The 12857-nt window shown below is 52.2% G+C and overlaps 1 protein-coding gene across 1 annotated transcript in view; it reads right to left on the bottom strand.

Moving 5' to 3' along the window:
- Nucleotides 1-10393: 10393 nt before the first annotated feature.
- Nucleotides 10394-12857, bottom strand: part of SH3BP4 (SH3 domain binding protein 4) — an 85824-nt gene continuing 83360 nt past the window's right edge. The window contains exon 6 of the mRNA XM_030326033.1: nucleotides 10394-12466. Coding sequence (XP_030181893.1) covers nucleotides 12242-12466 — 225 coding nt within the window. The 3' untranslated portion in view covers nucleotides 10394-12241. The remainder of the gene's footprint in view (nucleotides 12467-12857) is intronic.

Genomic DNA, 12857 nt, shown 5'->3' with positions numbered 1-12857 from the left:
GCAAAGACAGACTCCGGCAAGTTTTCCTCACCTAGGAAACCCGGATCCAGACGAACTCTTAGAGTTGAGGACAGATATCACGTTGCAACAGACAGGGGAGACGAAGTCTGAAGATTTGGCTTTGCGGCAGCATCTCTTTCAAATACGAGGTTTTCAAACGAACGCTCAGCGTTACCGTCAAGAAAATGGAAGATTTCCAAGGGGGAGGAGGGTTTTAAGTTTATATTCAGACTCGGCATCTGGCGGGGCGGGGCTGCTCATCAGTGGGGTCTTGGCCTCTGCAGAAATGTCTTAGCAAAACGTCCCCCAGAGCAACCCTTCCCAGCTCGGCCGAGGAGTTCCCTGGCTGTTTGGTGGGGCCGCTTGGACCGTGGGCGGCTGGGGTCCAGAGGGGGGTGGGCGTGCGAGGGGTGAGCCTGGGAGGCCACCTGCTGGTCCCCCGGGAAGATGCTTCTATTGCAACTGGAGACGACATCGTGTAATAGTGTCAGGTCAACAGACGCCAGTCGTACGTGAGTGCGGGTCTGCTCCTTCCGTGGCCAGTCACGGCCCGTTCCTTTAGGGACCTGTTGGCTCACTATGGTTCAAGACTCTCTCACATCACCTCCAGCTCCCGCTTGCTCCGCTCAAACCACCTCACGGTTCGCAGGTTCGTTCCCGGGAGCAGCCCCGGCCCCGGGCCTCCTGTCCTCAGTTAGGAGGGGTTCTAGCATCTGGCGGTGTCTGGGAAAGGAGCTCAGGTAAAAAGCATCCTTGTTTTTTTATCGTAGTGAAGAACGCGGACAGAATCTGCCCACGGGCCAGGCTCCTGGCACGTCGGGGCGGTAACAGGTGCCCTCGGTTGACTCCGATCCGAGCTCTGTGTGGCTCCAGTGAAGCAGCCCCTGCTGTTTGCTTCATTTATTTCCTTGAATGTCAGGGTCGGTTTTATTAGGATGCGTTTTGCTTACACATAAAAAAAAAAAAACTTAAAGAAAAAAAGGGAGCGCCTGGGTGGCTCAGTCGGTTAAGCGTCTGACTTCGGCTCAGGTCATGATCTCGAGGTTCGTGGGTTCAAACCCCGCGTCGGGCTCTGTGCTGACAGCTCAGAGCCTGGAGCCTGCTTTGATTCTGTTTCCCTCTCTCTCTCTCTCTCTCTCTGTCTGCCCCTGCCCTGCTTGTGCTCTGTCTCAAAACTAAATATATAGATAAATAACGTGTAAAAAAAAATCATGCAATTATATTCATCTCCGATTCCAACGGCACTAATAAATGCAGGTCCGTGAGTTATAACCCCTGACTGCACCCTCACAATGAGGGCGTTAGGCCAGTTTTTAGGGTTTAGGGCCAATTGACCAACTAAACCACGCTTGCCAACTCCCGGCAGAAAAAGAGGTCCATCCACACACACTCCACATGGGGCCCTTGCAGTCTCCACTGGCCCCCCTCTCATCCCAGCAGGATTTCTAGTCAGCTTCTGGTTACTGCAACCAACCAGCGGACACAGTGCTCCCACCCCCAGCCTCCTCGGAGCGGGCGGTGGCCGTGTGACCGTGCCCTGGCTAAAGAAAGGCCAGAAGGGAAGGGAATTCTGCTGAGTGCCGTTGCCGGGAAAGTTCTGGTTTCCCTTGTAAAAGGAGACAAGCTTAGCTGACGACCCCATGCCACTTGCCCCCTCCCCTTATGCCTGCCTGGAAAACAGACCTGGCACCTCGAGATTCGACAGCAGTCTCGACGAGGGGACGAAGCCACACGCTAAGGATGGCCGCGCAGGGAGAACGGGAGGCTGGTTCCCTGAGCAAGGGCGCCAGCCCCCAAGCACTCTCCCTCCCTGGCCACCTTGTCAGGTGACAAAAACGAACCGCTCCCTTGACCCAGCCCCTCTTAGGTTTCTGTGACAGGCAGCCAGATGCCGTCCCTGCGGATTGAACGATGATGATACGTGTCACACGTAGGCTGTTCGTGATGCGTGGCTGCCGAGAGCCTCTGGGTGGGGCGTGCCCCGGGCACAGGCTGGCGGGCTGCATCGGACCATGGCCCGGGTGCCGGCCTCTCCCTACTTTACGTTTCCTTAGCTGGAGGCTGCAGGATCCCTCTGGGATACTCATTTAAAAGCCTGAATAGTACAGGGGCACCTGGGCGGCTCACTCGGTTAAGCGTCCGACTCCACATCATGGTCTCGCGGTTCGTGAGTTCGAGCCCCGCGTGGGGCCCTGTGCTGACAGCTCGGAGCCTGCTTGGGATTCTGTCTCCCTCTCTCTCTGCCCCAACCCTGGTCTCTCTCTATCTCTCTCTAAATGAATAAATGACAAAAACCCAATTCTGAATAGTATAGTCTTCTACATGGACATCATCTGTTTGCATAGCTTCTAGGCAAGTGGTTGTTAAACTTTTGTGGATTATCGACCTGCAGGACAAGCCATTCAAAACTCCACGTAGCCTCCTCAAAAGATACACAGAGCAGAATGAACAAAAACGCAGCGCACCCCTTGAGGGTCTCCTAGACGCCCCCGGACCCATCCGGGGACCCTGTCTGCAAACATCCTGTTGGAGGCACGTAAATCAGTTTTGATCATCTGCCTCTCTATGCCCACTTTGCTGATTAACAATATGCAAAGTAGGTACTTGCTTGATTTTTTTTAATTCTGCGGATTGGGGTATTCGTTCTATCCCCGCAGCCGATTCTAAATGACTCTCATTTCATAAGTTATTATCTGGAGCAGAAGATAGATAGAATCATGAAAGTATCACCACGAGAGAGTAGGAAATCGAAAGGCACGAGAAGAAGGCCTTCCCCCAGGTGCAGCTTCTCCAGGATCCAGGAACCCCCTGAGCATGCTTCTTTGGTGTCAGTCTAGGGGTGCTTTGTGGATGGCCCTATTTTTTCCCTCGTAACATAAATGAAGGCTTCTGTACCCACCGTTCTATTCTGTTCCGCTTACCGGGTCTTGGAGACCCTTTCGCGCCGACGATTATAGAGCGCCCTGTTCCCGTTAACGGTTGGACGGTATTCCACTGTGGAAATGGACGGCAATTTATTTCACTGCCCCATTATTGGCGGGCATTCACGATGTGGCAAGTTCTAGAGTCACTCTTACTCTAGCCGGCCTCTGTGCGGGCTCCACACCAGCCGCTGACGTCTGCGGACAGCACGCAAACTAATCACATCCGCCCGACCCAAGGAAAGTAAGAACGAAGAGGCTATTGCAAACCCTTCTCCGCTTTTCATCATCCCCACGTAAAACATTCTGAAGTCAGAAATACAATCTGTGCCGCGTATCACTTTCAGTGAGGCAGGCGACAGCTTCCTTCTCTTGCTAGGGGGTTTGGCTCACAGGAAAACATCACCTGGCCGCGGCAGGAATGGGCTACAGCAAGGACCTCAGAGCCAAGCTGCCCGGGCTTTGAATCTCAGCTCCGCACTTGGACGCTGCGTGACCTTGGGAAGGTTACTTACCCTCCCTGGGCCTCACTTCCTCATCTGTCAGCTGTGGCTAATAATGATACGTATCTCACAGGGATGTTGCAAGGATCAAGCGAGTTAAAGCCTCTCGAGTTCTTAGGACCACGGCAAGGCACAAAGCAAGTGCTAAGTGTTGGCTGTTATTAGTCTGGGTGGCCTTGGCACAAAGCTGAAGGGCCGGTTGCTTTGTGGCGGTGACGTCGCCCCAGGTAAGCAATGCGGGGGCCTGCCTCAGAGTCCTCCTGGACGTCTGGTGGAGACACAACACGCACGCTCACACGCTCACGCACACACGCACACGCAAGAACACCCCCACACCTCCCGGGGACATCCGAGCCCGTCGAGCCTGCAATGGCCAGCGGGAGGGACTTCTCCGGAGTCCTGCCTAACGACCAGCGTTAACCAAATGACAAGACTTGCTTCTGCCCGCAAGAGGCCTCCCACTCGGCAGCTGTAAATCCCCACGGCTGGCGTGGACCGGGGTCCCTGCATTCGGAACACTGGGTGAGGCCCAAACCCGGGCCCGGGGCTGCGGAGCACAGTCTCCAGCAGGGGGCAGAAATCCCTGCCTGCCAACCAGGAGGCCTGGGAAGGCACAGGACAGGGAGGGCTTGCCTGCCGCTAAGCACCGGCGGCCCCCTTAGGTCCTCGGCGGGGACGGCGGCCTTGCGACACGGCTCGCGTCCGAGAAGCCTCCCAAACAATCGGCTGGATTTGAGTTCAAGTTCAGCGGGAGGGCGAGGGAACATGGGACGATGCCCCGAGTCCAGGTGGCTCAGAAGCGGGGAGCTGTGGCTGCGGAAACACGCGGACCCCACTAAACAGAATCCGCACCTGTCCCTCCCGCCCAGGAACGGAAGTCACTTCCATTTCTTTTCTGCCTGGGGTTTTACTGTAAAATCAAAAATTGAGCCTGGTCTTCACACGTTAGCCCACCCCAGACTCGGATGGAAAGCCTGGTAAAAAAAATGCAGACTCCTGGGCTGCCACAAGTATCAGATTCTAAAGGCCTAGGAAGACCTTGGAATCTGCATTTTAAAAATACGCTTCCTCCCCGTGAGTCTCACTCAGGCGGTCCGTGAACTTCGCTTAAAAAATCAGGCGAGAGGCGCCCGGGTTGAGCGTCCGACTTCGGCTCAGGTCGTGATCTCGCGGTTCGTGGGTTCGAGCCCTGCGTCGGGCTCTGTGCCGACGGCTCGGAGCCCGGAGCCTGCTTCGGATTCCGTGTCTCCCTCTCTCTCTCTGCCCCTCCCCTGCTTGTGCTCTGTCTGTCTCTCTCTCTCTCTCTCTCTCTCTCAAAAACAAATGCCACATTAAAAAAAATAAAGAAATAAAAACAGGCGAGTGGTCACAGCAATTATGGTTTTTAAAAAATAATCTGAAGTAGCTGAATTTTCTTTCTCAAGATTGTTAGGCTGGGACCCGTTTCACTTCCGCCCAGAGCTGTGGGTGGAAGACGTACAGGAATCCAAGATAATAATGTCTCAACCAGACTCCTGTTGTAATCTGATTGACTTGCAAAACACCCCAATCGGAGCGAAGATTAAAAACACTTGAATGACACAGAGTGAAGTTTTATGTTTTGAAAACATTTTGAAAATAAGGACGCTAATTGTCAGAAGGGAGGCAGGAGCGTTGTGCAAAGCTTTTTTTTTTTTTTTTTTGTCATTTAGGAAGAAAATGCTGCCCGAGTGCATCAAAGATATCCAATAATATCTTAAGCACAATTTTGGGATACATTACATGTCACAAACAGAAAAGGGAGATGCTTTTACTTAGGTATGGATTTATGAATGCAAAACCAATTTATTTTTGTGTTGATAGCTCTGATTGTCCTGTGCGTGGCATTGTGACGCTGGCCATCACCAGGTACCAAGGTACCTCTCTATGTATTTTGCACAAATCTATTATTTGAAAAATGATCGCTAACTCCCGGGGCCTGGGAACAATACATAAATCTCCAAGGGCTGTATAAATTAGTTCTAACTAGGTCAAGTGCCTGCATCCCTCACTCACATCCATTACTTTCTGTGTCTTTAATTTTCTCAACTCATCTCTCACATGGAAAATGTGATAATTAGGTATCGGTGAAGGTGTTTTGCAAAAATACTTGGAGAACTGGAATCTAATTTTCCAAAGAGATTTTTTAAAAATATTTATTTATTTTTGAGAGAGAGAGACAGAGCATGAGCAGGGGAGGGGCAGAGAGAGAGGGAGACACAGAATCCGAAGCAGGCTCCAGGCTCCGAGCCATCAGCACAGAGCCCAATGCGGGGTTCAAACCCAAGGACTACAAGATCATGACCTGAGCCCAAGTCGGACGCTTAACCGACTGAGCTACCCAGGCGCCCCCTGATTTTCCGAAGAGATTTTTAACACATAAACGTATCCTTCTGAATTCACCAGGCGCACAGGGAATACACCTACTTCTGTCCACACACAGGATTCTATTTGTACGGTGCGATGGGACAAGTCGTGACGCTGACCTGTCGGCCTGGATCGTACCATACAGTCTTCATTCTGTGGACGTTGATTCTAACCAGGCTCAGAGTCGAAAATGAAAGGGAGGCAATTCTCCGGATCTCTTCCCTTCTGGGGGAGAAGGAGGGCCCTGGGATGGCTGGGGTTGCCAGGCAACCCGTCCTGCGTCCTGCCTGCCCGTCCTGCGTCCTGCTTGCTCAGGTGTCCAGGTAGGCCTGTGACAAGACCGTTCCCTGGGGGGCTATAGATGTTCACCAAGTGCTTCCGCGTCTGCTGTTCTCACCTAGCTGTGATCATCCACACCTTGGGTGTGAGATGACTTTGCATTTGGGACGGAGAAGAAGATGTGGATGTGTGAACAGTAAAGCAAACCCTTGTTTTTCCGAGTGTGAGCTCCAGCCGAGCAAAAGACATGTAATATTATAGCAGGAAGACTGGTAAACTGAGTAGAGATATAAACATTTCTAGAAAAAATCCAGAATAGTCTCCCCATACAACTTCTATGTGCTTGAGGGGCGCCTGGGTGGCTCAGCCGGTGAAGCGTCCGACTTCGGCTCAGGTCATGATCTCACGGCTTGTGAGTTCGACCCCGCATCGGGCTCTGCACTGACAGCTCGGAGCTCGGAGCCTGCTTGGGATTCTGTGTCTCCCTCTCTCTCTGCCCCTCCCCTGCTCATGCTCTGTCTCTCAAAAGTAAAAATAAACATTAAAAAAAAAAAACTTCTATGTATTTGATAAAAAGAACCCCCTACAATTATACACAAAGCTATTCAGGAGCCAGGGCTTAGCTTCCGGTCCCCTGGATGGATGGGTTGGCAGTTCCCTGGAGTTGTCCACTCATCCAGCCATGCATCCGAGGATTTAGTGAGCGGGCGTCTGAACTTAGTGTGAGCAAGACATCTCCCTTGCTCAGTTTATGGTCTGGGGGGCCAGCCAGCAAAGCCACAGCTCGGACACAGAAAGCTTCAGATTATACTTGGGGTAAGGACGGAGGGCTGTGGGAAAACAGGGGAAGGGTTTTCCTTGGTGCATCCCAGAGGACTTCCCAGGGGAGTCTGATTATCAGAGCGGAATCTTGAAGGAATAAAACCGGTCGGAAGCTCACATGCTTATTTGCAGGCAACAGAAATTGGAACTGGGTCATTCGCCAGAGGGCTGGGAGAGGAGCCACGCTCCATGCCGGTGTCCAGAACGGCCTGGTGAGGGATGTGCCCCTGCACACCAACCACGGACGTTGGCTAGCACCGATGCCATGACGGGGCGAGGAGGGTGCCCCGTGACCACCGCTGCCCGGAACGCCGGAAGGTCCATCACACCCCCTCCTCCCTCTGCAGGTCGCTGGTCTGTGAATCAGGGAGCTGCGTGGCGTAAGTCAGCCACACGCCTGCATTTAGCTGCAAGAGAAGCTGCAAGTTTGCATGCTCTGGGTTCTAAACATAGCCAACGTGTTCTTCGAGCACCCAGAAAACATGATCATGCTATCACCACGGGTGAAGAGGGTGGTCTGAGTAGAAACAGCCACAAAGAGCCACAGAAATAGACGGTTTCGTGTCGTTTCTCCCTTATTTGTCCAAAGATTCAAGTCTTAAAAAAAAAAAAAAGTGTGGATGTCTGTCCTCGGCCAACATTTTACTTTGCCAAGACAGGCATTAAAACCGCAATATCTACAGTTTACTATTATCAGTTACCCACATAAAGGACATTTTAACACCAAAAAACATGAAGGACTTAATCTCAGAATCAGGAGTGATTATTGGGTGGACCTAAGTTTGGCCGAACGGAGGTGCTCAGCGTGCTGTCCTTACTTTTCTATTTCGTGTGGGCCGGGGGAAGCTTCATCAGGGTCAGCACACACGGCAGGCGAGAAGCCCGTCGGCCCTCCCTGCCGCACGCACACTCCGTTTTCGTGGTCTTCTGCTGACCCCCGAGGTGAAGATTATAAAGAAGGTTGTGCTATATACTCAGGACATGAGTTTATAGACATTCTTCTGAAAAGCACACCAATTGAAATGGAAAATTAAGAAACATGACTTTGGATATTGAAAAAGTCACAGACACGACCGGTGTATTTTTTCGAGATTGCCTTCTCCTCCGTTCGGTGGAATCGGCTCAGAGAAGCAAAAGCTTTAGAAATACTATTCTGGCTAATCTCGGGGTGCCTGGGTGGCTCAGCTGGTCATGTGTCTGACTCTTGGTTTTAGCTCAGGTCATGACCTTACGGTTCGTGGGATTGAGCCCCACGTCGGGCTCTGTGCTGTCAGCGGAGAGCCTGCTTGGGATTTTCTCTCCCTCTCTCTGCTCTTCCTCTGCTCATGTGCACTCACTCTTTCTCTTTCCCTCTCTCTCTCAAAATAAATAAACTTAGAAAAAAAGGAAGACTTAAAATCTGTATAAATATATTGGGGGCTGGGGGGGAGGGACAGAGAGAGAATCCCAAGCAGGCTCCACGCTGCCAGTCCAGACCCCAACGCAGGGCTTGATCCCCCGAACTGGGAGATCATGACCTGAGCTGAAATCGAGAGTCGGATGCTTAACCGACTGAGCCACCCAGGTGCCCCAGAAGACTTTTGTTTTTATGTCAAGTGTACCTCAATAAAGCCAAAATTTGTCAAAAAAGAAAAATTTGGGCTAAGTGCAAATACGTTACATACTGAAGGTTTTCACACACACGCTCCGGCAGAGGTCCGAGAGGGGTGGACCCCCAGCCCCCTTCCCAGAACACAGCCGTCAAAGGGAACCCCTCGCTCCCGGGCACCTGCTTCCCAGGCGGTGGCCGTGAACTGTCGGGGTTCTCTCTGCTTCTGGTGCGGCGGGAGGGCACGGCTGGGGTGGACGGGGCTCTCGCTGGCCCCCGCTCATCCTGTTTGCCGCCCGCCCCCTCCCCGCCCCCGGCCAACCTCCTCATCTTTGAAACCAAGGTCACCACGAAGGTGAAACAGCACACCTTTCATAGACCACAGGTGCGCAGCAAAGGCTGGACACTTGGCAGGACAATTTTTCCCCTAAATTCAGGTCGCTTGACGGTTTCAGATGAAGCCATCTCAACCTATTTTAGACAATACTGCATTTTATTACAGCATAAATCGTGGGGCCAAACTGACAGTGTTTCCCTCGTGCCCAGAAATGAACTAGTAGGAAAACTAATTGCTTTTGGGGTACACTTGAGTTCCACCCCCGCCACGTTTCCCCCTTTGAACACCCAAAACTGAGTCCGATGCCCCCATTGCTGGGCCGAATACGTTCACACGGGTCGTAAACCCAGTACAAAGGCCGTTCTAGGCCCTCCAAGAGCCAAGCGATCCTCGTTCGGGATGCGTTTCTATTGCGGAGGTATGGTCAGTTCCCTCCCGTGATATGTTTATGGCACCAGGCTCTGGGGATTCAGCGACGAGTTTAGACACTGGATGCCCTTAAGGAGCTCAGTGTGGCTCCTTGAAGAAAGGAGAGGTGTGCCAGCTTGGGGGAACGGCTCAAAGGCAGGGAGTTGTGGGTGTAGGCGATGGTCGAGGGAGCTCAGCCTGGGACAAGCGCGTGGGAGGCACAGCCAAGGGTGAGGGTGAGCCCAGAGTTGACCATGTGGCGGGAAGCAGGAGGGGAGAGCGGGCCGTGGACCAGATGGGAGGGTGCTAAGTAATAAGTAGTAAGGAGAGCAGGAGAGAAGGCAAAGGTTGTGGTCCAGTCAGGACAGTAGCAATGGTTGGGAGATCGCAGGGTGCTGGGATCTGGTGACCCCTGGTGGGGAAGGTCCCAGGACCAAGCCTGGGCTTGGCTGCTGCACCAGGTTGACACAGGGGTGGGGGCTCGGTGATCACAAGCGATTTGACATGGGCCCCACGTGACATGACTGCGTGGCGGTCAAGCGAGGACCAAGGCGGGAATTTATCATGGACGCAATGGTCTTCTTCTTGGGAAATTAGAATGTTTTTCAACCAAATTCTTTTCCTGAATATTTGGTCCTCAAAAACACCTGCAAATACCCTCACTTCATATGCAAATTACTATTATTACAAGCGTTGAAATTAACATCAATAAAGAAATGAAGGTTTTAACTGAACTTCTTGGACCGGCTTAGAGAATATTCAGTAAGAATAGAAAAGTAACATGCTAAACCAACTGTCACACCGACCTCCGGGGTTGGCTCTTTAAGGAGGGAGCCATTATTCTATGCACAGATAAAACACTAGGTTTTATTATTTTTTAAAAGTTTGGTGGGGTAGGGGTGTCTGGGTGGCTCGGTCGGTTAAGCGTCCGACTTCGGCTCAGGTCGTGAACTTGCGGTTCGTGGGTTCGAGCCCCGCATCGGGCTCTGTGCTGATGGCTCGGAGCCTGGAGCCCGCTTCGGATTCTGTGTCTCCCTCTCTCTGCCCCTCCCCTGCTTTGTCTCTCTCTCTCTCTCTCTCAAAAATGAATAAACATTAAACAAAATTTAAAGTCTGGATGGGTACAGAAAAACACACGCACGCTAATAGGTTAAAATATGCAAATAAAATTTACTGCAACTTTTGTAGAATTCAATTTGTGCTACAAGACATGTTGCATAGGAAACTACTTCAAGCCCCTGAGGAAAAATATCCACGGTTTAAGGTGCAACTGGGTTTGTCTCTTCTTTGGGGAGAAGGTGAGAGACAATCTCTGGGAAGAAGGAGGGCGGACAGGGGAAGCAGGATTTAAGGTTATTTCGTGTGATCGTTGGGGGAACTGCGGGTCCTGCTTCTTGCAGCGTAAAAAACGTAGTTTTTCTAGGTGTTTCTTTTTTTTTTTCCTAGCCAGTTGGTCTTCAGTATCTGAGTCGATAGGTACATAAGAATGTTTCAGCCCGATAGGGATCGTAGGCTGATTACACCCAGGGATCAACATGATGTGTTTCCAAACAGCAGATTCAGAGAACGAGGTCCAGGAATCCCAAACCGCCCAGCGCGGGTGCTGACCCATTCCCAGGAATTCTCTCCGTGTGCCACATAATTCCAATTCTTCAGTCCTGCCCCTTCCTCCCTTCTGGGCTGGGCGCAACCACGGTGCGATCAGGGGCCCGACACCGCTCGCCCGCACACGGCCACGCTGATCTACAGCCTAAAGGCGGGCAGCCTCCTGCCTCTGGTTCCAGGCGGGGCACGTTTTCATTTGTAGAAAACATACATCCTGCTCGGATAATCTCTAATTGTACAAAAAAAAAAAAAAAAAAAAAAAGGTGTCCCTTACGCGGTTTTTTCCTGGGGGACATGGGTGCACCAGGAAGGGAGCGGGGTTCACGTCACATGGAACGGAGCGGAGTTTGGCCAGTGACGGCAGGCACGTCTGCACACACACGAGCACAGGGGTCCCTCGTGGCGAAGTCTCCTTCAGGCCCATGGAGCAGAGAGGCCTGGAGCCCTGCCGGAAGCCTTCCCCTGCCCCCAGGGTAATGGCATCTGAGAGCTGCAGGGACCACCGCATTGCACGTGGCACCGTTCTCTTGAGTGACCGCACGCAGGTGGGGGCCACAGCGAACGCCAGCTCCCAGCGGCCTGTCATCTCAAGGGCACCTGCTGGCTCGTGTAGGATTTTACTTTGCCCACTGAAGCTCACGGAAGGGTCACAAGTGCTGCCGCTGATCGTTTACTGTAACACGGGGCAAAGGTACAGAAGAGAACGGGAGTTCAGAGGGGACAGCAGGGCCCAGGACATTCCCAGAAAGGACGGGCAAGAGCTAGACTCATCTACCGAAAAACCACATTTCCTATTTGATTCACCCTTTTCACAAGGACAGAGCAAAAGAGGTCCAACACTTGAACAAGCATCTCTCTGTGCTAAGTGTTCAAATGCAAAGTGAGGCTGGGAATCGCCTTTAAATACATATATACATCTGTAACATAATTTAAAAAGGTCTCTCTAGAACATAAAAACCTCAACAGCATCCGCCCCTATGAAGGTGTTTTGTTTTGTTTTGTTTTTTAAACTTTTCTGGTCCATTAAAAAAATTAGATACCACCTGTCTCATAGGCCTCCCCCCGTCCTAAAAAAAAAAAAAAAAAAAAAAAAAAAGTGATTTTAAATTTAAATTTATACCTAACAAATAGAAAGCTATTTTGGTTGGCGACGACCCGTGGTAGAAGTTCCCTTCGGCGCCCCCTCTCCCGCCTCAACGGAGGAGGACGGCGGAGCATTGTCTGTGCTTGGTCCTCGGGTGCGGGTCCAGCCGAGAGGGACCCCGGATGTGTCCGAGCAGCCGGCCCCTCCTGCCTCCCCCGCTCCAGGTGACTGCACGGGCATCTGGGACAGACGGGGGGCGGGGGGGGGGGGTGCATGCCCCAGAGCAGCAGCGGACGGGAGGGAACCCGCTCAAATGACAAAGTCGTCATGGTCCACAGGACTGAAGGCCGCTGCCCTCAGGATGTCCAGGGAGTTCACCAGGATCAGGGTCCCCGTGAGGTGTTTCCAGCGCTTGGTGATGGGGTTTTTCATTTTGTCCAGGCCTATGTGCAGCTCCTGGATGACGTCCCGGTAGCTGTCCCCGATCTGGTGGCTCCACGTCAATAAAAAGTCATAGGCGGGTTTCCACATGGCCTGGGTGGCGGCGTCCAAAATAAAAGGAGGGAGGGGGAAGAAAAGGTTAGGGGACAGCAAAGAGATTTGATCCTATTGATTCGATCCTCTTACCCGCAGCTCCTGGGCTCATTACTTATGCTTTTCTTTTGAGAGTGAGAAGCCCAGAGAAGCAGGGGGGACGGACTCTGCCTGGGACCAGCACACTGAGGGAGGAACGTGTTTCGTGGGAGAGCCGGTAAGTGGCAAATCGTGTCTGGGCCAACAGGAAGGATTTCTCTCCTTACAACCCCTGTGGCATTTTCCGTGTGGGCCATTTCTTTTAGAAACTCGCTGCGTTAATAAAGGACGCCCTTATTCTCGGGGACTTCCTGCTTCCCGGGTCTCCCGGGCCTGAGCCATCTTTCCGGAA

This window comes from Lynx canadensis, chromosome C1 (assembly GCF_007474595.2).
Source record: "Lynx canadensis isolate LIC74 chromosome C1, mLynCan4.pri.v2, whole genome shotgun sequence".
NCBI classification, from domain to species: Eukaryota; Metazoa; Chordata; class Mammalia; order Carnivora; family Felidae; genus Lynx; species Lynx canadensis.
Note: the sequence above shows the minus strand (reverse complement) of the source record. Positions and strands in the feature narration are given on the sequence as shown.